The sequence below is a fragment of the Gossypium hirsutum genome, chromosome D12, assembly GCF_007990345.1.
Source record: "Gossypium hirsutum isolate 1008001.06 chromosome D12, Gossypium_hirsutum_v2.1, whole genome shotgun sequence".
Classification (NCBI taxonomy): Eukaryota; Viridiplantae; Streptophyta; class Magnoliopsida; order Malvales; family Malvaceae; genus Gossypium; species Gossypium hirsutum.
The window spans coordinates 53,494,131-53,519,612 of NC_053448.1; the positions used below are offsets into that span (position 1 = coordinate 53,494,131).

At 32.3% G+C, this 25,482-nt stretch overlaps 4 protein-coding genes across 9 annotated transcripts; 1 reads left to right on the forward strand and 3 right to left on the reverse strand.

Moving 5' to 3' along the window:
• Positions 1-1,533: 1,533 nt before the first annotated feature.
• On the reverse strand, positions 1,534-4,945 carry LOC107946541 (DNAJ protein JJJ1 homolog). Of its 3 annotated transcripts, none has more exons than XM_041107142.1 (4): positions 3,038-4,945; positions 2,463-2,521; positions 2,299-2,366; positions 1,534-1,693 (listed from the first exon to the last, which is right to left on the reverse strand). In XM_041107142.1, the coding sequence occupies exons 1-3, from the start codon at positions 4,673-4,675 to the stop codon at positions 2,309-2,311; spliced, it is 1,755 nt and encodes a 584-aa protein (XP_040963076.1). In that variant the 5' UTR covers positions 4,676-4,945; the 3' UTR covers positions 1,534-1,693; positions 2,299-2,308. The 3 variants fall into 3 exon arrangements, with proteins under 3 accessions (XP_040963076.1, XP_016736416.1, XP_016736415.1); XM_016880927.2 differs by lacking the exon at positions 1,534-1,693 and adding an exon at positions 2,094-2,186; XM_016880926.2 differs by lacking the exon at positions 1,534-1,693 and having other exon boundaries at positions 2,094-2,366.
• A 1,912-nt stretch (positions 4,946-6,857) lies between these two features.
• On the reverse strand, positions 6,858-11,083 carry LOC107946542 (mitochondrial substrate carrier family protein E). Of its 2 annotated transcripts, none has more exons than XM_016880929.2 (10): positions 10,756-11,082; positions 10,174-10,289; positions 9,951-10,008; positions 9,608-9,757; positions 9,073-9,283; positions 8,605-8,650; positions 8,012-8,126; positions 7,820-7,892; positions 7,333-7,558; positions 6,858-7,022 (listed from the first exon to the last, which is right to left on the reverse strand). In XM_016880929.2, exons 1-10 carry the CDS (start codon positions 10,844-10,846, stop codon positions 7,002-7,004), a joined length of 1,107 nt encoding a protein of 368 aa, XP_016736418.1. In that variant the 5' UTR covers positions 10,847-11,082; the 3' UTR covers positions 6,858-7,001. The 2 variants fall into 2 exon arrangements, with proteins under 2 accessions (XP_016736418.1, XP_016736417.1); XM_016880928.2 differs by having other exon boundaries at positions 6,863-7,022; positions 9,951-10,011; positions 10,756-11,083.
• A 147-nt stretch (positions 11,084-11,230) lies between these two features.
• On the forward strand, positions 11,231-16,349 carry LOC107946543 (ATP synthase subunit gamma, mitochondrial). Of its 2 annotated transcripts, XM_016880930.2 has the most exons (9): positions 11,231-11,720; positions 12,302-12,345; positions 12,502-12,654; positions 13,605-13,718; positions 13,824-13,951; positions 14,964-15,086; positions 15,185-15,304; positions 15,748-15,869; positions 16,039-16,349. In XM_016880930.2, exons 1-9 carry the CDS (start codon positions 11,617-11,619, stop codon positions 16,106-16,108), a joined length of 978 nt encoding a protein of 325 aa, XP_016736419.1. In that variant the 5' UTR covers positions 11,231-11,616; the 3' UTR covers positions 16,109-16,349. The 2 variants fall into 2 exon arrangements, with proteins under 2 accessions (XP_016736419.1, XP_040963079.1); XM_041107145.1 differs by lacking the exons at positions 15,748-15,869; positions 16,039-16,349 and adding an exon at positions 15,575-15,671 and having other exon boundaries at positions 11,424-11,720.
• Positions 16,275-24,814, reverse strand: LOC107943951 (respiratory burst oxidase homolog protein A). Of its 2 annotated transcripts, XM_041107144.1 has the most exons (14): positions 24,122-24,811; positions 23,662-23,821; positions 23,526-23,574; positions 23,321-23,434; positions 20,800-21,186; positions 20,341-20,727; positions 19,719-19,814; positions 19,481-19,596; positions 19,142-19,244; positions 18,567-18,749; positions 18,177-18,308; positions 17,603-17,731; positions 17,215-17,293; positions 16,275-17,003 (listed from the first exon to the last, which is right to left on the reverse strand). In XM_041107144.1, the coding sequence occupies exons 1-14, from the start codon at positions 24,483-24,485 to the stop codon at positions 16,894-16,896; spliced, it is 2,409 nt and encodes an 802-aa protein (XP_040963078.1). In that variant the 5' UTR covers positions 24,486-24,811; the 3' UTR covers positions 16,275-16,893. The 2 variants fall into 2 exon arrangements, with proteins under 2 accessions (XP_040963078.1, XP_040963077.1); XM_041107143.1 differs by having other exon boundaries at positions 16,275-17,293; positions 24,122-24,814.
• Between the last annotated feature and the right edge of the window lie 668 nt (positions 24,815-25,482).

The window sequence follows — 25,482 nt, forward strand, 5'->3', positions numbered from 1 at the left end:
AAAGTATAAATTAAGAGAATAAATTACATCAACAGAATTTGAACTCTGATTATTAAGGTGTCAACAAGAGTCTATTCTCTTATATTATTAATTTTTTTCCCATTTTGATATTTATATCTTTTGTCTCATTTTGACACCTAAGGTATTATATCGTCCTATTTCACTTCAAAAATTATCGACTTCTAATAAAAATATTTTATTCTCATGCTTTTGTTAGTATTTTTACAAAAAAAATAATTCTATAACTATGCGTGGATTTGAGGTATATGCTTTTCATTATTAGACAGTTGACAATGTGTTCTCTTCTATAAATTGTTGGCTCTTCAAACACTAATAAAACTAGGAGACAAAACCATCATTAGAGACAATACCAACTCATTAGTGATTTGTTGGCTTTTAACAAAGAAAGCTTTGCCAACTTCACTAGATAGAATTTGCCTCTCCTCAATCACATATATATGCATGTATATTGGTGTTAAAGGGATTTGCTTAGATGCTTGGATCTTTATGCATACTTGTGTTTAATTGGGTTATTTCTTATGCACGATTGCAAAAATGCATTCACATATTCATGACACTTAATGGTCAAATGAACATTCTTATAAAAGATTAAATGAGCAACATATAGCCAATTATTTTTATATCAGTCACACTCTATAGCAGCGTTTTATTATAATTACCAAATTTGATGTAGAGCTAATTTTTTGTGTTACATTAATCTTCTATAACAGTAATAACGATAAATCATGAAGTACACTCTTTATTAAATTAGTTCTTTGTGATATCAAATTTTGATAAAATTAATTCAACTCTTAAAATGAGTACACGTGAGATTAAAATTTGATTTGGAATTATGCATTTTCAATTATTGTAATAACTTGTATGCTACAAATTTTTAATTTTGAAAAAATGGAATAGTTGTCATGATCCTCGTACGCGTTGCACATCTCTACTAGATGTTTAAGAAAATAAATTTTTTGTTGAAAATAATCTTATATAATAAAGTTTATTTTAATGAAATAAAGAACTTGTTTTAAGATTGAGGTCTCTCGAGCCCTAATTTGCACCACCCGACATTTTAGATTCATTTGATCATAGAGCTAAAAGTACACCGTTTGACTTGATTATTTACCGTGCTGACGTTGCACTCCATATCGATGGTGAACCAATTTGTGAAAATTCGGAACATAATCCTATCACAGTTTGCCTCGAAATGCTTGGCATGGTACCATCGAATATTTAGATGAAGGGCGGCACTTTGAAAATGAAATGGTTGAAGAACACTTTCCAGAACCTTTCTCCCCATCTGTAACTGTTGCATATTGTATGTGCCAAACAAGCATATATATATATATACACACACATGAACGGCACTATAAAATTTGATGCACCTAAAGGATTTAGAGCGCGTGCGCCGAATGAGCTGAGGGAAGCAAGATGTGCCCATAATGACTTAAAGGGTTGCCTTCAAAACTAATTTCATAAATTCTGAAATTTGATGGATACGCAAATTCGGATAATATTATTCAAAAATTAAAAAATATATACGATTTAATTATCAAATAAATCAAGTGAATTCGAATTCTGAATATTCTAAAAACTGCAGTTATACCTCTTAATGCATATTTTTCGAGTATCTTTGATTCTTTAATACACATACATTGCAGGAGCGTCGTTCCTTTACAGTTGCTGACTGAACATAAAAAAGTTAAATTATGCCATAAGTCCCTGTACTCTTCACAAATTAAAAATTTAGTTCCTATACTTTTTATTTTCAGGAATTTAATTCCTCCACTTCTCAATTTTTATTTTTTCCAATTGGTTGGTGTTGACATTCTGAAATAAAACAAAAACCTCATTTGATAGCAATGTAATAAAAAAAATGTTGTAATGAATCTAAATTTAACAAACTAATTTTAACAGAGTTGATAGTTAAATCAAAATTTTAAAATCTGAAAAATAAAGGGACTAAATTCTTAAAAATGAAAGTATAAAGACTAAATTCCAAATTTATGAAGAGCACAAGGACTTATCATCACATATTTTGACTTAAAAGAAAACACCATCGGAACATATCGTTTCAAGCAGGGTAATAAAGAATTTTGTGGCTGTTTAAAGCCACATTCAATCTATTGAACTCAAAATAAGGGTAACATTTTACACGAATAGATCTTTCGATTCAAGACCTGGTCAATGTTCATGTTTTTAATGAAAAAATAAAAAATAAAATCCAAAATCAGAATTGCTACTATTGAATTAGCTGCATTTGATAACAAACCAAATAGTGATATAGGATACCTCATTGTTATCATCGGAATTTCAACGTAGCATGACCACTGTCTCCCAGATGCTTATGTAATTTATTCCTGCCACAAACACAATACGATCATGAAAAGTGTGATGCCAAATGCTTCTATATTTATTTTTTAATAAATGGCAATCAAAATATAACGTTCACATACTTCGATTGGAATTCCTCTCCACATGTCTCACATACATTGCTGGAATGCTTTGCCGTTGCCTGGATGTGAATGCATATTTTGAAAATAAGCCAAGAAATTAGAGATACAAGCATAAGTCATTAGTACTAGTACATTTCAAACAAAATGCATTAAGTACATGAAATTATCTTATGGAAATGTGCTCAAAGGTTTCTAGTAGAACTAGTTAGATAATCCGTTGTTTCGAGCTTTCCATCTTTATTCCAATGTCATATTCTTCCCCTGCTAACAACTAATTTTGTACCACATGACAACGATTACAACAATTACTATAATCAAGAAAGTCTCCAAGCCGAAGTTATTTGTGGCAATAATATGTACATGATAATAACTATAAATACTGCAATGAACTAATGGTTCAACTAAAACCTTTTTTGTGCGTGCAGATGCATGTAAAGAAGCAAGCAATTATTTAGTTCCTTGTATTCTCTCCATGTACTACATATATCAATGCATATATACATATTATAAACGGAGGTAACTAGCAATGGTTTCATCAGAAGGTAATATCAATAAAAATGGAGAATAAAGCATACCTTTGCTTTCTTTCCTTTAGATGATTTATTTGATTTGGTATTTGTTTCTTTCTTTGTATTCCCTTTTCTATCAGTAGGTTGCTTTGAAACCTTATCACCATTTCCCAATTTATCATCCTTTTCACCACTACTGCCCTCATCTTCTACAAGTTGCTTCTCTTCCCCATGCAGTGTTCTATCACTTACGCTAGCTTCTTCGTTCTTGCTTTTAGTTTCGTTAACATCAGTTTTCATGGCATCATCGCTATTCTTTTTACCCTTCTCTTTCTTCCCTGTTCTGTTTCTCCTTCTGTTTTTCCGGTTACCGTAATTGATAAATTCTCCCTCATCACTTTCATCTTTGACATGAAATCCTGTAGGCGAAACCATATCCTCGCTCTTGAAAGAAACATTTTTCTTATCTTTCTGCCCGGACACCATTGCTTCAAGAATACTATTTTCTTCATCATGATCATTAGCACTATCAACCTCAACCTCCTCTTCATCTTCATCCCCTGCATCAGCATCAAAAAATCCATCATCCCCCTCACTTAGCTCACCTACACTATTCTCTCCTTCATCCTCCCTTTCCTCTTCAATCCTTAAACCCTCCCTAAACTTGTCCTCCACATCCGCTTCCACCTCTAAATCCCCTTCCTCTTCTTCCTCCTCAATAAACAATTCCCTCAATTCCGCCACTTTCTCCTTATGCTTCTTTGATTGTTCATGATTCTTCCATTGCTTCTCACTCTTGAACTTCTTCCCGCAGGCCACACAATAGAACTCTTCCTTCTCTCTTTCTTTCTCGTCCATTTCATCCCAATTGTCCACTTCTTCCTCTTCGACTTTCGCCCATTCAGGCTCCTCGTAAGCCTTAACTCTTGCCAACCTCTCCTTCTCAAGCTTCCTCTTTCTCTCCCTCTCCTCCTCTTTCTTCCTTTCCATCTCCTCCTTCCTTTTCACACTCATATCGATAACCCTCTTATCCCTCTTCTTAACAAACTCCGCCAGTCCTCTAACCGTCTCATTATACTCCCTTTTTGCCTTCTTCCTCAACTTCTTATTCTCTTCCTCCATAACGCGCCGCGATTTCCGGTTTGGTCCGGCCATAGCATCATACTCATCAACCCAAACAAAATCCATAACCGTAGAAAACCCTAACCAATAGTTATAAAAAGCCGTAACTTGACCGTACGGACTCTCTAAATTCCCCATCAAAGGAGCTTCTTTTACGATATCTAAACCTAGCCCTAACTTCCTAGCGAAGTTGATTTCATTGGCATAAATTTTAGAGAAAAGGTCAGAATAAACCTTGTAGAAGCCCCGACCGGAGTCGGAGTAACCCGAATAAACGGTATTGGAGAAGAAAGAGAACAGGTCGGGGACGGGGGAATTGGCGGAGGTGTTGCGATCGGCGAAGAGGATTTGGGAGCGGTGAGAGTCGTACCAAGAGCGTTCTTTGGGATCAGAAAGGACTTCATAAGCGTGGACCAGCTCTTGGAATTGGGCGGTGGCTTCAGCCTGAGAAAGGCCGGATTGAACGAGCTTGTCGGGGTGGCGTTGGAGAGCGAGCTTTTTGTAGGCGGAGCGAATTTCATCTTGAGAACAGTCACGGGATAAACCTAAAACCTCATATAGACACCGTTTCTCAGACGCCATTGGATGATCAGCGATTGAATCCCACGAAACCCAAGACCTTTCTTTTCCTTCTTCTGTAGATTATGTGTGTTAGAAATGAAGTTATTGAGTCGGTTAGCTCGTGGGAGCTTGGCGGCCAAGAAAATTTTGGCAGTGGCCAACCTGGTTCTCTCCGTAAACAGAAACTAAATATAACCCCAACAACATAACGGAAGCCTCGCTTAAATAATTAATATTTTTATAGAAGATCCCTATTCCATTTGGTTTTCCAGGTCAGGTCCCTTCACTTTTCAAGCAATTTGTATTTAGTGTTTGGTATATTTTACTGTAATTCAACCACAGCAATTCTACTTCACTGAGAAGGACGATAATACCTTTCTTAGTTTAATTTCCGAATTATATTCCTTATTATCATTTTGGTAATAAACTTTGATACTTAAAATCTACTCCTTTACTCATTTTGATATAAAAAGCTTAACCATCTTTTAGAAAAAAGTCGGCCAATCTGGACGTGCCATGTTATTAATAGTATGGCAGTTGATCGATAATGTGGCACATTAACTGATGACATGGCAAGTTGGTCACTGATCAATTGTTAACTAGTCAAAAATTATTAAAAATTATAAAAAATGTTTTCTAATGTAAAAAATTAGTAAAAATTCATTTAAAATTTTATCTAAACAATAAAAATTATTCAAAAATATCAAAAAGTTCTAATTTTTTTAAAAATTTATAAAAATATTAAAATTTATTTGAAAATTTGAAAATATTTTAAAAACTCATGAAAATTCAAAATATATAAAGACTGTAACTTTTTAAATATGAAAAATTTGAAAATCATAAAAAAGTTAAAACTAATAAAATTTGTAAAAATTATTATAATTTTTTACAATCTAAAAATATTGTTTTCAATTTTTTTCTTAAAACTATCTTCTTAAAATTTACAAAAATTATAAAAATTATTATAATTTTTAAAAAATATATAATTTTTAGATTGTAATTTTTATAGTATTATTCATTTTTAAAATTTTTAATGATTTCATTATTTTTTATATTTTAAAAAATTACAAATCTTAAGATTTTTTCATATATTTTTTAAAATTTTTAGAACTTTTTAATATTTTTAAATAGTATATATTTATACATTTTTTAAATAAATTCTAAATTTTAAATGATTTTTTACTCATTTTTATAATGTTTTACAAGTTTTATAATTTTTTTACAATTTTTATAAATTTTTTTATATTTTTAAATAATATATATTTATACATTTTTTAAATAAATTTTAAATTTTTAAATGGTCTTTTTTTTACTAATTTTTATAATTTTTACAAGTTTCTTTTTACATTTTAAAATATATTTTTACAATTTTAAAATTTTTTTAATGATTTTTGAATGATCAATGGTTCATCAATAGTCAATTAATGTCGGTCAACAGTCAACCTACCACATCACCAGTCAACTACAATGTAATCAATGATGTGGTACGTTTTGATCGATCAATTTTTTTTACGCTGCTAAGTTTTATATATAAAACGAATAACACGAGAGAGTTCAAATATCAAAATGAAATAAAAAATGTTTAGCTGCCAAAATGAGAAAATAACTATAGTTCAAAGCTTAAAGTCCAAATTAAAAATAAAGCCTTAAAGATAAATATATAGAAAATTACAAACATTTATCAATTCCCCTATGACTTTGGAAACACGTATACATTATTTAAATTTAAAAATTATTTCATTAAAAGAATTAAAAATATTTTTATTTAAATTTCTAAAATACAATAATATTTTAATTTTAAAACATATTTTATTTTTAAAATATAATTATATATTTATTATTGGATAAAAAATATTTGCTATCGAACACATAAGTCCATTTAACGCAATTTTTGAGTTTTATTTATTTATTTAGAGTTAATAGAAAATTACATTTATAAAATGCTATATAAAATTTTTAAGTGTTATAAAATCTATTCAACACTTTATTAATTTTTTATAAATATTTTAAATTTTATATTTACTTAAATTGTGTAAAATAATAATTAATATATTATGAAAAAGAATTATAAAGTTGATTTGCTGTAGTAAATTGAAACAATAAATTCTAAGTTCTGTTCCAATGCAAATTTCGATCCATACCATCCGCAAAAAAAAGAAAACATTAACTAAATTTACCAGCAAAAAAAAAATCAAATTTAAAATTTAAGTATAAGAAATAAATTTATTTTCCTTAAATAAAATTAAGAAATAAGTGGCTGAAAACTACAAGAAGACAATATACTTAAATGGCAAAGTAATGGAGCTAATTAGTTAATGTCTGCAAAACATTAAGCATCTCGAAATTGTCATTGCTCTAATTTCGTTACCTGCAAACCAAAGATCCTTTTCTCAATTTTCTGTTTAAAGATTGTGTTGAGTAGACTTGTTCATGAATTCCACGAGCCAAAAATAATTTCATTCTTAGGCTCAAATCAGGCAGGCTAAACCCCGACCAATTACTATCTAAAAATATTTAAATATTTTATTATTTAATTATAATTCGGGTTGGCCCGATCCGTATACAATTCTAGTGTTAGTTCTGTAATGGCTTCAAAAATATTACCATTAAACAAAGCAAAGTCAAAAACCTTGATTTTCTTTGTATGTGAAAAACTGTTGAATGAAAATTCAAGCTACCTCTTTAAAAGAAGATTTCGGTTTCTCGATTGACAAGCTCGTGACTTCTTGCATGTTGTCCTCGTCCAGTTTCTTGTTAAATTGTTCTCTTAGGAATTCGACAGCCATGAAGGTAAGAGCCGAGGCCGGAATATACCATGTGATCCGGGGGATGCTTCCTCGGAACATTCCCTTTGCGCCTTCAGTTTCCCAGATTTTATTCATCGCATCCAGCCAGCCATTATAGCTGTTAAACATCCAAATACAGCACCATAGTGGGCGTGTTAAACATAACCCCCCAAAAAAGCATGAGGAGACTTGGAAAGAGTAAGGGACTGAGATGCCGAACAAATGGTAAACATCTTTATACATGTGGTAATTTAGGTTATCGATGGCTAAAGATTTGCCCTTGTTAGAAATCTATGAATCCCAACAAAGTTTCGGATGTTTGAGACAATTATAAGTCTGTAACTACAGATCATTAATAAAAATGTGACAATTTTGATACCTTGTGGATGATCCCTGTACTTGCAATCTTGTTTTTATTACATCCAAGGGAGTGGTAAGGTATGCACTAAACCCTGCAGATAATATAAGAGTATTCACAGTATTCGAGGCACGATAAATTGTGTGTTTAATCATTAAAAAGGACTAAATGGAAACTGCATGGTAGAAGGTGAAGCAAAAGCAAGACAAATACCACCAGCCAATCCTCCTAGTATGAGTCCCTCCATAGAACCATCAACATGGAAATTAGGAGCCCATTTTTGTCTCCCTTTCTCGGTCAAATCTTTCAGGGCTTCGTAGAACATAACCTGGATGGTGGGTCATTTATTCTGTTTAATATTGAATTAAAAGATGCAGATAGCGTGAACATAAGCTGGACACTTTCATAGGAATTCTGTTACTAAAATGATTACAGTAAGGGCCATGAAAAAGAGAAAATGATATCAATAGTCAGTTATCCCTCAATTGAGACACAGAAGTAATCAACCCGGTGATTTAGTTTATGCATTTAGAAAATCATACTTATAAATGCTGACAAACTTAAAGCAATATTAATGATGAGCTCATTATCCATTCATGGAGAAAGAATGTGTGTGTGGGGGGGGGGGAGGGGTTGGATAGAGAAAATTGCAGACAAAGCAATTTTAGGTATGTTGTATAGGCAACACCTTGATAATCACTTTAGTCACCTATGATATTATCAAACATTGAAAGATAAGAACAAAACCGGCAAACTTAGAATAAATACATACTGTCTGCAGCTAAATCTGAAATAACTTTTCGTACCATAAGACCAGCGAATGGCACATCCCTTGCAAGTGTGGACCAGTACCTGAAAAGGAACAATAAGAAGAATGAATTTCATCAATAGTCAAAAAATTTAGAATACTCCCAATTTCGGAAAACTATCTTTAACAGTAAGGTTAAAATCAAGTTCTGCACGGATCCAATCCAGGAGAACTATAGCATTTAAGGAGACATACTGTTATATGCCCCTACATGCCAAACAACACAAGATGAAAAGGAATAGGGAAGAGAGGGGAGATATAACTAGAGCAAACTCAGGCCATCTAAAATGTAAGGTCGTATAAAATCCTCAAAAGGATAGGAACGTTCAAATCAGAAATGATGAACATATGATATCAAGCATCTATAAGCATATTTGGTTGGAGTTGGACGGCATACTTGTTTGCATGTGGAAATCCAAGTATTTATCTAACAGTAAATATAATATAAAAGGGAAGAAATAATTACCCAGCATATAATCCCTTAAGTCCTTGCTCTTTCCATATTGAATGCCCAGCTTGGAACATTCCTGTGTAATAACCATACATTTCTGCACCGGATTTCATTTGCATTTTGTCTTTCATAATAGCAGAATTCCAAGAGTTACTCGAGCCTTGAACCTGCATGCGTTGCTTCATCACTTCACATGGAACATATACAAAAGAACCAAGTGTATCACCTGAAAATCAAGGAGAATTACAAGATAGAAATCAGAGCTCACTCATGCATTTCAATTGCTGATTAGTTGAAATCATAAAACATGAAAGTGTTCTGCCCTCCAAAGCTTTATTCATTCAAATCAAAAGCAACTAAAATTGAAACAGCTAGTATCAGAAAGTGCACTTCATTGTCGAAGTTGGAGCAAAGAAAATAAGAAACAAGAAGGGCGATCCGAAAGTGAGCAATGACTAGAATGTTAATCATACCATAGTTGTAACTATTATGCAAGAAAATTAGGTGGAAGAATATTACTAAATGAAAATAACGTTCCGGAACAGCTTACCAACAGCTCCAGCAATGAAATGTGCCCAGTGGCCCCCAAGGTTAGGATGTGACTCTTCAATCCATTTTTTAGTGGACTCTATGAAACCAAAGTATGTTGCTCCAGTAGCTAGAGATCCAGTAATTCCAGGAGCTATACCCCTATAGAAGCCTACAAATATGATCAGTCCAGACAAACTGGGTAACATGGTAGATGTATAGTACATGATTAAAGAAGGGAACCAATACACAAAATCCAATTCAAATATGCTACATGGAGCGCATAAGTTAATTGGAAATGTTAGAATCATTGCAAAATGTAACCGGATGACCACAGACAAAATAAGCTAAGTGACTGAATATACCTCTTAAGCCATCTGCAACCCAGACAGTTTGAACCATCTGCACTATGCTCTTTTGACTCTGCTAGCAATAGAAACAAAAATGTATCAACAAACAAGCACTCGAGACAAACAGAAATCTGGTAAAAATTCTGTTTTCATCCCCTACCACGACCCCAAACAAAGATTGAATATAAGATATTCCCTCCAAAACTGTAAATCCCTGTTCCATTATTGAATGTCATACCTGACTTCCACTAAGAAGAACTTGACTTTGAATTCTTGTCTTTATGGTATCAATGGGATGCATCATCCCCTCTCCAAAGGCTCCCGCAATGGCTCCCCATACAAACTCTCTCCATACTATATCAAAATCATAAAAGTGCATTTAAAAAAAAAAAGAAATCCATAGACCACAGATTATTTAAGCATTTTCTTTTTTTAAGTCCATTATAAGACATCAATGAAACTAAGTCGGGAAAACTAAAAATAAAAAAGGGTATTTCATTTCATTCTTAAGACCAGATAAGAACTTGTTGCAAAAATACTAATTGGAAACAAAACTTCAATCCCATTTCTTCAACAAGGAAAACCGAGGAAGGGGGGAGAACAAATGTTCTGTTTCAAGTTATAAAACCAATGCTATATTTCTATTTTCTATGACGAAATCAAATGAATCACAAACAACTTAATTGGGCCAATTGCATGTATTTGTTCTGTTTGAACAGAGCATTGCACCGAGGTAAAACGAGTAAAACTCCTTTCTTTTTCTTCTATTTCCCAAACAGAGCAAAGCAGCAGTAAAAGGAAGGAGAAAGCAGCTAATTACCAAAGAACTGATCTCGATTGTGAGTGGCTTTGTTGGTTGAATGAGACAATGGGGCATCAAATTTGGTTGAAGTTGAGCTTTTATTCGCCATTTGAAGATCGAAGTTTCAGAGTTCTATTTTCTTCCTCTTTGCTCTTTGAATCTATTACAAACAAATTTCACTTTTTTTTTCAGTAGGGTTTAGGGTTTAAACTTCAAAAGAAAAAATTCAATTGAAGAAATTTTTTAGGACAACCCGGTTTGCTGTAATAAAAAATTATCACTTTGTTCAGTTGGGTTTAGGGTCTTTCTCTATTGCACCGCATGGTCCGGTGTATTCGAGTCGGATTATGAGTCGGATTAGGATTTGAATATTTAAGGGTAAACTACACCTAAGGAATAGTAAGTTTACATATAAGTCGTTCAGCTTTAAAACATTATAAAATGGTAATTATACTATTTAAAACTTTTTCTTTTACAGTTCAACTTTTTAATGAAATAATTTTGAATGTCACCTGTGAACTAAAATTAAATAGTTTTTTTCTCTAATCTCTAACATTAATCTTCAAATCAGCTTGAATCTAAGTAATGTTCTTCCACTTGTTGATAAGTATTGATACACCATACCAATTGTCGAATTCTTGTTTATAGTTTATCCAATTGTTTATTTAGCTTTTCTTTCCCCAGTTTATCGGACAACTTGAATTGAGAAAACGATGTCGTATGAGGGTTTGCTTGAATCCTTCCATTTCATTATTCTGTTTTTTTTCATTTTCATTTTTACGATAACAGTAAAACACACTGACCTCAGAAAGAGCACCCAAAAGAAAAAACACTGATCAACGAAGGATTTCTAGGGTTTTTTTTCGGTATCAGCAAGCGATGGCAATGGCTGCTCTCAGACGCGAAGGGAGGCGTTTCGCCCCTCTGATCTCTCCCCGTCCAATTACTGCTGTCCGATCCTCTCCTATCGTTCCCACTCACGAGTACCGATCTCATTTTCTCGATCTCTCGCCACATCATCTCTCATACATTTTCATATCATTTATCCTTTATCTTGATTTCTGGTTCTATGATTAGAAAATCAGGAAAAAACAAACTTCTTTGATTTTTTTATCCCGTTTCCCTAATTTCTTTCCTGGTAACCAAACGGAAGATATTCTATTTCGCGTCTGGGAGTGATTCAGTTTTCACTGTTCCGAGCGAATAAAATTTTGCGTAATGTACTTTTCGAGTTTTTTGCCCTTCTAATTTTGTGTATATTTTCCCCCATTTTTTAAAAAATGAACGTTTTTTTAAAGTAAGTATGGTTTCATTTATCTGTAATGAAATTAATGGTTTACATTTTCTGGTGATGGTTTCTTTTTCTTTTGCGATGAAATACGTATCTGAAATAAAGCTTAAACAGTTGGTAGTGGCGTTTTCAATTATTCGATTTTCCTGAAGAATGGACAAAGATGAAAATATCAAAATTTTGATTGAACCTTATAAGATTTATAATGAAATTCATATGTTCGGGTTTTTTTTATGTGATGTGAAGTACTAAATAAATAAATTTGGATGACAGAGATGAGGGTCCGATTGGTGTTCGTTATATTTCAACCCAAGTCGGTAAGATATGTTTTATTTTCTCTTTGTTTTTTTGTTTTTTTATATGATGCTATACATACTTGCTTGTTGCCTTTTCTTTTACAGTCCGGGTTCTTTTTGAAGGTTGTACTTGTAACTTGGGTGGTGATCTATTATTCTGATAAATTGTTTATGCAGTTAGAAACCGGATGAAGAGTGTTAAGAATATTCAGAAAATTACAAAGGCTATGAAGATGGTTGCTGCCTCAAAGTTGAGAGCAGTTCAAACTAAAGCTGAGAATTCCCGAGGCCTCTGGCAGCCATTTACTGCACTTCTTGGTGATCTTCCCAGTATGTCCACTAACAAGCCTCTGATATGTACCCTTTGCTGAACAAACTCGATTGAAGTTGGCTGTGTTCTCATTGCATTTTGCCTAATGTTTGTTATCAAGTTGTTTACTGCTAGTTTGTTCTCTGCTCCATTTATGTTGAGCTGATGCTCATGTTCTGAATTGTATGGGGCAGTGGCTTAGTTTTTCATCCTACCCTCTCTATCTAGAAGGTTTACACAAATGTAACTTTTATATTTGATTGATAACAGAACAATTTTGGCAGACTAGCTGCCTTTTAAAAATTCCTCTTTGGTTCGTAGTGTATGTTTGAAAATTAGGTGAATATACTCTCATAAAATCATGAATATGTTTGTATGCACTTGTTTGTTTAAAGAGGCTCTGATTAGTTATAACATTGACTCCCTATCAATAATTTCTAGCTTGATCAGTTAATGGCTAGTATTAGCTCGATCAATGATACCTATGCATAGTAGTGAATATAACTGAAGTTTTAGAAAACTGGATGCTAAATATATACTCCCCATCTAAAAGGTGCTACGTTAGTTGGATTTGAGTGAGTTTCGGATATGGGTGTGTCCAATGTGGGTATATTCAATTTGTTAAAAAGATTTTCCATGTATATGTAGTGTTCTTGAAGGGTCATATCCCTCTATACCCATGTCTGAAAATGTGTTGGACATAGGTGTCGGACATGGTTTCTTCAAGAAAAATGAAAAGTCAGAGCAACATAGAATGGGGAAGTGTTTTAGTTTTAACCTGTTTATTAACCATTAATAACATGCTTTTGAAATATAAGGTTATAGGGTCTTTGCCTGTCTACTATCTTGTTTTATCCTTGTGCAGTTCTGCTATATTGTTTAATGATCTTTTACAGTTTTACTTGTATCAAATGTATCTTTTTTTTTCTTGTCAGCCTCATTTTATTAATATATCTTGTGACATTGTTAGGTGTTGATGTCAAGAAGAACGTTGTTGTAACCATCTCTTCTGACAAAGGTCTCTGTGGTGGAATTAACTCTACATCAGTCAAGATAAGCAAAGGGATCTATAAGTTGAACTCTGGTATATCTCCAAAGGAACTCATAATTTCTATTTTTTTAATCTTTTTCCCCCTTATTTGGTGCGTTTTGGGTTCTTCTTATAAGTTAAATATCTTTATTTCTGTAGGCCCTGAAAAAGAAACAAAATATGTAATTCTGGGAGAGAAGGCAAAGGCTCAATTGGTTCGTGACTCAAAGAAGGACATTGAGTTGATCATAACTGAGCTGCAGAAGAATCCTTTGAGCTACACTCAGGTCTGTTACTGTGCTTTCGTTTGCATTCGGCAGTTCCCAAATGGAAGAACCTTTTAGTACAAGTTGAAAATTTGATTGCTATAATGAATGCTCGATTCATTCATTAAGGCCTTCTGTTGGTCATGCAGGAACAGGATATTTAGACCTAATATCTTATGTTTCAGTAAATGCACTGGTTGTCGACTGTTTCCTTGTGATTTAGTCCAGAAGGTGCCAAATTGAGATAATCTGGTCATATGATTGGCAAGAACCTGTAATTATAGAGTTTAATGTGATAATTGAAGGTAATTAAGGTTTTTTGGTATAAAAAAACAAGGCTTCTCTTTTTATGGAAAAAATACACATAAAGGTTCAATCTACCTGCTGGCCTGGGATGTGAATAATATACACAATAGTAATATAAGGTAGCATTGAAGTTTGGAGGACAGATGCTGATCCTAGATCTCATTTTTCACAATGAACGCCTTAATAGCCCTCTCATATAGGGTTAGCTATTTCTTCACCCAAGCCAAAGCAAATTCTTATATAATTGTTCTTTATCAGTTAAATGAGCTAATGTTTATATTAGCTTTTCAGCTATTGTCCTCTCACTCTGAGTTGATCTCCGAAGTAGGAGCTATTAAAATTGATTGAATGGAGTTGTAAATTAAAGGAAAACATAATAATGGAAGGACACCTTAAATAGACCTTTTGTATCAAATTCTAGACCAAGGGAAACATAACATTAACACAAACTGATATCAATTCAAGCTTAAATAGTACTCCAATCATCTAACGTAATAAAGACGGCAATTCCAAATTTTCTTGAAGTTTAATCTTGACTTTCTTCAATCTACTTTTGTGGAATCACCTTGTCTTTGATAAATATCTGTCTTCTTTTCAATGCTGTAGATTTCAATTGATTGTCCTAACATCTCTTGGATGGACTGGAATTTTCTGATGGAGATGGATTTCCATTTTATGGACCTTTTCTATTTCTTTTCGCCATACTTACAAATATTTGCACCTTCAGGTCTCTGTTCTTGCTGATGAGATCTTAAAGAATGTGGAGTATGATGCCTTGAGGATTGTCTTCAACAAGTTTCACTCAGTAGTTTCATTTGTGCCGACAGTCTCAACTGTATTATCACCTGAAGTGAGTAAATCTTTCAGATTGATAGTTATTTTAACCCTGGTTAGTTGCTGCTCTGGTTATTCTCTGTTTTCTTTTTAATTTGGTGTTTATTTGTATAGATTGTTGAAAGGGAATCTGAATCTGGGGGAAAGCTTGGTGAACTAGACTCCTATGAAGTCGAGGGTGGTGAGACAAAGGGTGAAATACTTCAAAATCTGGCTGAGTTCCAGTTCTCTTGTGTAAGTCCCTGCTGTTTGAAAGAAATGTCCTTATTTCTTGTTATTCTGCATGAAAGTCATACCATGAAGGCATGAACTATAGGACTAAATAAAATGTTTCAGAATTTTGAATTTAATTGATACCCTAGGTCATTGAGAGTTGTTTTATGGTGACAAGATTAATACAAATGATTCCTATGATTTCAGAGATAAAAATAAAAGCATAATTGGTCATGTTCCTATGGTTTTTATAGAGCTCTATGTTTCCTTGTTGTTAATTCTTCTGGCCAGTGTTGCCGCGGCAAAACCTTTATCATCTCTTTGTCTAAGGAATCTGGATGAGCAAGTACTAACAGTTGCAATTTAATCCGTCATCTTGAGTATGCATAAACCACCTTATCTTCTACTGGAATGTGCTATAGTCTCTGTAATTTGCCATCTAAGCATTCTTGTATTTCCCCCAGGTCATGTTCAATGCGGTTTTGGAGAATGCTTGTAGTGAGCAAGGAGCAAGGATGTCTGCTATGGATAGCTCAAGCAGAAACGCCGGCGACATGCTTGATCGCCTGACTCTTACATATAACAGGTCTCCTGCCTCCCTCGTTTTCATATGCATTAACTTTCATATGAATTGGTTTATACACTTCATTAGTATTCTGTTGTCACTTATGTTGCATGGAACCGCATTTGTTTTACCTTTTATTCCTTTTTCATAGCTGAAGTAGATTGTTTTTTTGGCCATATTTGTGTTTCAGAACCCGTCAAGCTTCAATCACCACGGAGTTGATTGAGATTATATCTGGAGCATCGGCACTGGAAGGTTAATTTCAAAATTTTTCACTGCTAGATTTTTCCGGACGGTAATGAAATAAAATGTCTGTGCACTGTTTTTTTCTCTATACTTGTGCTTTTTTGAGTGTTTTGCTGAGGCTCTTCAATAATCTCCCCCAGTATTAAATCTTCATTTCTGGGAATTAAAATTACTTTTTTAGATTGTTTCAACTAGCCTTTTGGTTCATGCAACACTGAAAATTCAATGATATTGGAAGGATATATCCTGCTTTTATTTTTCCCCTCTATAAAATATTCACTTAGCTTTCTCTTGTTTTATTTTGGTATTTTTCCAAACTCAATAGTAAATGACAATAATCCTCATTTTTTCAAGTACCTATGAAAATAGCATGACTCAAAAAAATTGAACGTATATATCTGGTGCATATTTCATCATCGAACAGGAAAAAATATATAATTCAAATATGTACAATAACTTACATGAAAAATAATATGAATGCAATAAGAGTATATGAATTATTTGTGTTTAAACTTATATAAATAAATGTCTTGAAAATATTATTATGATAAATAAAAAATATATAAATACATGAATTGTCAATTCTAGGATATAGATATTCAGGTTGATGTGTATTATAAATTAAAAAGATTATTGGGTATATAAAAAATGTAAACTATTTTACATATTTGAAAATTTTCATTTTCATTCCTTTTCCTTAACGTAATAATTTTCTAGGTTATGTTGCAAAAAGAATATATTCATATTGAAGGTAGAAATAGATAGTCAAGAAAACAAACCCCATAAAGATGGAAATCAGCTAATAATTCTCCTTGTGAAACACAAATATTGTGCTGGTTTTGGTGGAGAATTTGGTGCACAACTTCTCCAACTCTCTGGCCAACGTCATTGGTCCACAGTAGAAAACCCCTGTCCAAACACCAAACACCAAACACCCCTACTTTCTCAGCAGTTGATTGATATATATAAAAAACAGTAATCCACGTTGTTACCGACACATACACTAAGATGTCTCGGAAATGTACAAATATTCGATACTCACGTAAAAAATTACAAGTAACATAGATGGTTACATGGCTTGTATTCAAACCTAAGATAGTGAAAGTTGAGGTTTTCTTACCAATCCTTGCCCCTCTATGTCTTCTAGCTAATTTTGAGAAGATGTTGAACCAATTTGGTCGTCCAAATTGTGTGTGTAACTGCAATACCTTATCACTTTTAAATTACAATATTTTGTTTCCGTATTCACATCATAAAACATCTCATGTTTTAATTACATCAACCTAATAAATTTATCTATCATATAATAATTCAAGATTCTTATTATAAATAACACAAAATAATAAATTGACTAATATGACACAATTACATGACATGAATACAATAAAAAGTAACTAATGCATGAACATGTCAAAATCTATATAACATAAATTATAAACATGTCAAAGTCTACATAAATATGGCATAGAAACACGATATGAACCTAGTTTAATTGAGTTCATACTCACCGGGGTTCGAGAGACAATGTCAATTCCATACTTGGCTTGATACAGAGATTGAATAATTGTGATTAAAGCCGACCGAGCATCACCCTCTTGATATACACTGGTTAGGAAATTGAATACCTCTACAACAGCCTAAATAAATAGATTTTCTATCAAACGCAGTTTAAGCATAATAACTAGGATTGCTTCTAAGTAAAATATTTCCTTTTGTTTCTGAATTTGTTATCATTAACATTTGGGACAGGGTAAAGACAATAAATAAAAAAAATTGGATCGGAAGTTAAACTGGTATGACTTCTTAATCATCGGTTCAATCGGTCTAACAAATTATTTAATTAACAAAAAGTATTTGGATTAAAGATATGATCTTTAATAGCTGACCCAGAGATTCAAGGTTAAAATTTTTACAGATTGAATCGGTTTTCTACTATTTTATCGGATTTCCCCTTTTTAAAGATGTATGAGATCGTATAGACCACTAGTCATCTACTGAATAAGTTCAATTGATCTGTTCAATCTGGTTTTTTCAATGATATATATAGAATTAACAAGGATACTGTTGAGACTAGAGATTAACCTCCTTTTGGTTTGTGTCTGCTATTTCCTTCATGACATCCGTGAACCAATTAAAAGAGCTTTGTTCTCTTGTAACCCAATAAAGATAAGCTTTTAATGGAATTTTCTCAAGGCTGCCTTCTCCACAAGCTGCCTACATTATGTTCAAAACACTTGCAGTCAATCTAAGAATGAGAATTTATTTGCTATGTTGCTTAGAAGTTAGACCCTTTGTATTTTCAAAACTGTGTGTTTGACACTTGTAGTCATGTTCGGAAATATATGAAAAAATTTAGATCAGTGTCAAACACATATCAGTATTCAACACTCAATTCAAGTCTGAATAACATAGTCTACTTGAATTAAATTTCATAAGAACGTATTGAAGAACACAGGAAGATGAAGTTATTACATGATTAATGGAGGACTTTTTGAGGCGGGTAGCAATATCTTTGAGGATGCTAACGAAAGGAGTGATTCCTATGCCAAGACCAACCATTATCACAATATCATACTTGATGTGGTCTTGAGAAGAAGCACCATAAGGTCCATCGATATATATTTTTGGATACTGCTTTAGTCCTGTTAGTATTGCCTGAAAAAAAAAGAAGTAAAGTTCATTTCATTATTGCTCTTCATTTTGTCCGAAGTATTTATGTTTGAATATTTATTTGACACATATTTGGATATGATTTAAAGATATATTCCTTCAAAAGTTCTTCAAATACATGAAAAAAATTGAATATATCCATATTGAACATACATCTGTAGTCGATGTTTGCCCTTGAGTCCAAATAATAGATTGGTTCAGATTCGGCTCTTCATTTTTCTTAAAATAATTAACTAAATAATGGTAGAAGATAAATTTTTCAAGGGACTCATCAAATATACGAGAAGAAAAACTTAGAAAGGATTGAATATACCTAAACCAGACATATAATTATATCTGACATTTATACCCAAATCTGAATATATATACACATTTACCTCCTCGAAGAGACTATATAGCTGACAGCTCCAGTCCCCAAGAGTTTTGATATGCACACTCAAGTAATCATCTTCAGGTCCACAAGTTAGGGAGAATGGATGCCTGAGGACCAAAAGTAGTAGTATAATATCATTGAGAGGGGTGCACAATAAAAAAAAAATTGAAATGTTATTCAACAAGTTAGCTATTGCCAGTTGATTGAAGCAATTAAATTCGGTTTAATTAGTTTTCAAATTTTTAAAATTGAAACTGAACCAACCGAATATTAATCTCTACATTTGAAACATCTAGCGTAGGTTGTAAAATATTATGACAGCATGCATCATCAAGTACTTTACCATTCAAAGGGTGAAATTTGAGGACATTGGATGAAAATATACATGCCACTTTTGTGCCTAAAACCTTTTGGTTTTTGCAGTTTGAGAGACAACACCTTTCCTGGATATAAGCTTACCTGCCATTGCAATTCAGAAACACCAAAATGGATTTTATGAAAGTAATAATTCTTCTCTTTGCATCTAATAATTGTTAAAGAAAAATGAGCAAAAAGAAAAAAGTTCTATAGAAACTATATACCTTCAAGATTTCTACTTCAGAAAACCCTGATCTTATAGCTCGAGTTATCCTCTCTCCAGCATATAATAAAACCGGTATGGCGATGTACATCCATGTCTACAAAACAACGTTCTTAGCATCACAACTCATGTCATAGTTAATCAAATACAATTTCGGAGATTACAGGGATTCAATGCTATGAGATTATACTTCCTATGTACTCAGACTCGGGTGTATATTTGGAGGTCTTTGGAAGATCATACATGTCATAGGTGTCAAACACGAGTACTCTTAAGAATAATGAAGAGTCGAAACAAGATAGCATACTTCACTAACTGACTGCATTAGCTACCCTCTCTCTTGCAATAAATTTTCCTAGGCTTCTAACTGTATTACTCGAACACGGATGCCAGTGATATGATGATTATATGTTTGGCACAGTATATTTAATAATTTTTTCAAGGTTTTCATGTACTTTTAGAATCTTTGGAGGATTATGTCTGCATATCCATGTCAATATCATATATACCGGATACAGATATGGGACATGGATGCTTCAAAGTTGACAAGAAGTTGCTATATGAGCATAACATTTGCTATATATTATAATAATGTTATAAAATCAGGACATACTATTGCTTACCGTTTTTTCAACTAAATTATCTGTGAGGAAGAGGAACATTGAGTGAACAATGAGCAAAGCATAAACCGGAACAAACAGATGGTGGGAGTACCAAAACGTATTGTATCCGGTGACCTTTCTGACGGATTTCGGAAGGGACGGAGACTGGCGACGAGGCCACTTGGTGGCTAATGGAAATGCTATCATCATTAACACCACCATAGCAATCCCTGATGCAACCTCAGTTGTGGACAATATCTGGAAATATGATGGTTGCTGATACCCAAAGTTAGCTGCTATAGTTTGTCGAAAAACAGACCGATCTGATCCACTAATTCTTGGGAAATCACAGGCCAGATGTGTGCCTCCATGGAGGATAATACCAATCACTATCCCTCCTGCAATTACCTGCAAAATAATTGTTAACATCAACTTTTGCAAAATCTAACAAGCTTTGAATAGGCAGAAACAATGACTTACTTTATGAAAGTTGATGTTGTCATTAAATGGAATAACGGAGTTAAGGCCAGGGTTGTTCCGCAGCCATGTTATTGTATTTCGACAAACAGGTAGAAGGATCAAAGCCATGTTGAATTTCAAGGTCTCAGCAGCTCCCTTTGCAGTGGATAAACAATAACCCATCACTTGAAAGGCTGCTCGATGACTGTATTGGATGAATTTCCACGTGAAAAGTGCAAAGCAAATCGTCAACCACAACCCAATAATCCATGTTCGTCTCCAATATGAACGAAACAATATCTCCGCCTTTGATATTGGCTCTTGCTGTTGACCATGATTCTTTTGATATGAAATTGTTGATGAGCCTTTTGGTAAGCTTGCTTTGCAAAGTGCTTCAAATTCCGATGCCTGCGAAAATCAATACTTAAATCATAAAGTTCTTGTGCGATATGGTTAACTTTGTAATGCCTAAAGTTGATATTGTGAATTTTTTTGTATGATATCTGTATTTTCTTATAACATCTAAATTCAAATTTGTATAATTTATTTAAATTTGACTTTATTTATTATTTGTATTAAGTTTAAGTATTATTATTTAAATTTAAATTAAATATGACTAATAATTATTTTTAAAAAAATTAAAAAGTATAACAAATAATGAATTTGAATTCAAATTTATATATCCATATTTATTCATTAAAGTAAAATGAAATCGAGTAATAGATATATGACATTTAATATATATACATCTACTCTAAATTTATTGTAGAGATTAATTTTAATATTCACACTTCAGAATTACTTATAGTATCTTAATATGCAATAATGAATCAAATATTTGCAACTATATATATTCTAAATAATATAACATGCAAGTTTCACTCAAGTTGACCTGTGGGTCGAATTACCCACTGAAATCCGAAGTTTTTTTTGAAATTTGAGAGGATTTAAACAGTTTAAAAATTAGGCTTAGGATGAAAAATTAAACCATTAAAAAATGGGCCGACTTAAGCTAAAACATCAAGGCTTTAGTCTAATTTGACTTGACTCATTTTTTAAATTTGTAATATATTATATAATTTATAATACATAAAAATTAAAATTATAGTAATACATTATACCTTAATGTAAACATTAAAAAATATGTTAAGTTGTCTATAATTAAATTTTTAATAAATGAAAAAAACTAAAATTATTAAATATCTAACTAAAATGTAGTGTATATATATGTGTGTGTTAAATTAAAAAACAATATAAGTAACTTAAAATAGACTTGAGTTTACCATTTACAAATATAAGTGGACATTGATAAATTTTGTAATTCATATTTCAGGCCGAACAAAACTAGGACAAATATAAAAATGTTAATATTACATATAAACTCAATCCGGCCAGTCTCATTAACATTTCTACTCCGTATTTAAATACATAATGTGTTTTCAACTCCTCAATAAATAACATAGATTCGCATTTTACCATCTATATAATAACTTAATAAGCATATATAAGGATTGCATTGTACATAATTATTACTAACTAATTTTTAATAAATTATCAAATTATTACTATTTAGTTACTGATAAAGTCATTTCGAGAAAATTAAATATTCATAATTAAATTAATATATAATATTATTTTTAAAATAATTTAAGAAATAACAAAAATTTTAGTACAAAAATATAATAATCTAAAATATATACTATATATTTTTTAACTTCAAGTGTTACGTATTAGAATAAATAGGGTAAATTAAAACTTTAGAATCTATATTAATAAATAAATTTTAAGTAATTGTTACTAATTAATTTTGATAAAAAAAATCTCATATAATTTCTATTTAGTTTCTAATAAAGTCATTTCGCATCCAATGTTTAGAAATTTTAAATAATTTATGAATTTACCAAAATTTTAGTACAAAAATCCAAATAATTTAAGAACTAACCAAGATATGTATATTATATATTGGAGATTAATAGTATATAAATACAGGTAACTTAGAATTTTGCAAATAAGAATTAAAATTTACTAATCAAACTTTAAACTTTAAACTACTCAAGTTTCTAAAAAAATCATAAGGTTAAATCACTTTTGGGGTCTTAATTCGATAATTTTTTTCACATTCAGATTTAACCATTTGTTTGGTTCAAGTCGTGCGTTGAACTTGCAATTGTTATTTTACAATAGTGTATGAACTTTTATTTATCCTAACTAGGTTCTAAACTTGAAATTTTAAGCTTAATGTGAGAATAATTGTCAAGTTCAAGTCCTAATGTGATAGTAGTTGCCTAAAGTCCATATTTCAATATGTGAACAATTGTCAAATTCAAGAAAATAAAAAAAAATAATGATTAAAGCCGTAGGAGTAGTTATAAAATAAAGCTTAATAATAGCTAATGGAACAGTTATGGACAGGGATGATAAAATTTAATAAAAGATAATATAAATTAAATCAAAATTACAATACAAATTAAAATTATGGGGCTATCACATTGTGTTACTTTATATTTCCATATTATTGAATGGTGAGATGAAAATGAAATACCTGGATATAGCCTCGATGTTGAAGGTCAAGGGCTTCCATGATTAAAGCAGCGTATTCTTCGGCTTCCTTATTTTTTAGTGCCAATTTATTTATAGGTGAAATTAACGAGATAACCTATACAATTTGTGTTAGAAGATTTTAGTCTTTTTCTGTAAATTTATGAAAATACAAGAAAAGAAATAAATAAATAAATTAGTACATTCACCTGCTTCATCTCCCTCTCATCAATTCTTCCATCCATATTTCTATCACAGCTGAGGAAAATTACCAAAAACCAATTATATCACTGTTATTCAGAAGGAATAATTTAAATATATAATGATAAAGGCGGGGGTAATTACAGGTCAAAGAATAAAAGAATCCTAGAATCCAACCAAGGATCGGTCATGCGACACCAATAACTGTGAAGTTCACTTTTGGTGATATCCCTTTTCCAATCTCTTCTTCCTCCTCTCATTGCTCTTAATACCTCTTTTCCAAATTCCGCCGTTTCCCCCATTCCTGCAGCACATTTTCAACCCATCCTTAATGTGCACTGAAATTTATTCTTTAATTAAAACCCTTTTTAAATTAAACTGAATACTAGTCCAAATCAATTTCATTTTTCTTTTTTATATTATAAGATGAAAATGTGTAGTCTTAAAATTCGGTGAAATGCATAAAAACAAAAAAGAATATAAGTAAAAGGCCAAAGCATGCTTATCTGCCGCCGGCCTTTCACATGCACTTTTTTTACGTGTCGCTATGAGAGCTAGCAAGTTGCTCTGAGCGTTAACCTTTTCATGTTTTTTTTTCCCTCACCTATGCAAGAACCAAAATCCGACCATTTCACAACCTCTTGATGCCCATTTCGGCCGCCTTTAACGGTGGCCAGCTGGTTGAATCGGTTGACTACATTCCCCCACTCGTTCCCTTCTGCGTCGAGGAACCTCAGCCGTTCGCCGTCGTGAGACCAGCCGGCTAACGATAACATCCCTCCACTCTCCGACATACGGAGGGGGCGGAACGGCGGTGATTCGGCGGTTTGTTGAAGCGGAGAGAAGGAAAGAGGAACAACGCTAGCACTACAAGAAGAAGAGGAAGAGGAATAGGAAGAAGAAGAAGGTGAGAGAGAGATGGCAATGGTGACTGAGTCAGAGAGAGGAGCTTCATCATCAATCTCCATTGCTAGCAATGGGTTTGGTTTCTTGAGCTGAGAGGTTTAAAATGGTGTTAAATTTCCATGGTTCCTTGGAGGAAACGAAAATGAATTAGAGTGATGGAAAGAGAAGAGAAGTAATTTTCAGAAAATGGGAGGTGAAGTTGGAGTGGAATTGAGGAGGTAAGTGGGAAGAAATGGGAATAAAATATAGTTGTTAAATTAAGAACCAATTGGAGTTGGTCTAAGAATTTGTATTATTTGTGGAAAGTGTTTTGGTTTTATTGGCGTTGGGATCTGCATTTTCTCATATGTATGTATATGGTTGAGTGTGGAGAATTATCTAGCAATTAAGTTTTTGAGTAGACGATTAACATGATACATACTACTTATTAGTTTTCTCACTTTTTTAATATCATTTTTTCAAATAAATATTTTTTAAGAACATGTTTCTTTTTAGGATATGAATTGAGTGAAGATATTAACACTGTCAATTTTTTTTTGTATTCCGTTGAGATCAAAGTAATTATTATAAAATGATTATAGTACTTCAAACACATGTAGGTGTCGAGTTTCTTGTGAAATATTTAAAATTTAAACGATAACAATATAATTTAATTTTAAACTTGACGTTCACTATATTGAGTTTTGAATAATATTTTAAAGAATAAGTATAATGCAATATGAAAATAATTTAACGAAAATTTAAATAGACCTCGACACTCGTGGGTGTCGAGTTTAGTTTAAAAACCCTAGCAGAATCCTAATTCTAAAACTTATAAATACACAACCAAACTTAGTCCTATTCTACATTCTATCGTAGAAGAACTCTAATTTTAAAACCTATAAATAAACAACCAAACTTGTTAGTATCCTCTTCTACATTCTATTGTAGCCTACATACTTTATTATCTCCAAATTCTAATTTCCAAGCATACCATAATGGTTGTTCACTTATTGAAATCCTTATGACATGTTGCCGAGAATGCAACAATATTGGAGTATTCTCTTGTAGCTCAAGCTC

Bases quoted from the DNA above. Each gene is read 5' to 3' on its own strand.
- LOC107946543 (XM_016880930.2), top strand. From the start codon at position 11,617: ATGGCAATGGCTGCTCTCAGACGCGAAGGGAGGCGTTTCGCCCCTCTG. The intron at 11,721-12,301 runs GTACCGATCTCA...TTTGGATGACAG, and splicing joins CCTATCGTTCCCACTCACGA to AGATGAGGGTCCGATTGGTG. The intron at 13,952-14,963 runs GTCTGTTACTGT...TTGCACCTTCAG, and splicing joins ATCCTTTGAGCTACACTCAG to GTCTCTGTTCTTGCTGATGA.
- LOC107943951 (XM_041107143.1), bottom strand. From the start codon at position 24,485: ATGGAGATTGATGATGAAGCTCCTCTCTCTGACTCAGTCACCATTGCC. The intron at 19,245-19,480 runs GTAAAGTACTTG...TTTGGTCCTCAG, and splicing joins CAAATTTCACCCTTTGAATG to GCATCCATTCTCCCTAACTT. The intron at 17,294-17,602 runs GTGAGTATGAAC...AAGGTATTGCAG, and splicing joins ACATTGTCTCTCGAACCCCG to TTACACACACAATTTGGACG.
- LOC107946542 (XM_016880928.2), bottom strand. From the start codon at position 10,846: ATGGCGAATAAAAGCTCAACTTCAACCAAATTTGATGCCCCATTGTCT. The intron at 10,290-10,755 runs GTAATTAGCTGC...ATTTTGATATAG, and splicing joins CAATCGAGATCAGTTCTTTG to TATGGAGAGAGTTTGTATGG. The intron at 7,559-7,819 runs GTATCAAAATTG...GATGTTTAACAG, and splicing joins GTACAGGGATCATCCACAAG to CTATAATGGCTGGCTGGATG.
- LOC107946541 (XM_041107142.1), bottom strand. From the start codon at position 4,675: ATGGCGTCTGAGAAACGGTGTCTATATGAGGTTTTAGGTTTATCCCGT. The intron at 2,522-3,037 runs GTATGCTTTATT...ATTCACATCCAG, and splicing joins CTAAAGGAAAGAAAGCAAAG to GCAACGGCAAAGCATTCCAG. The intron at 2,367-2,462 runs GTATGTGAACGT...TGTTTGTGGCAG, and splicing joins GGAGAGGAATTCCAATCGAA to GAATAAATTACATAAGCATC.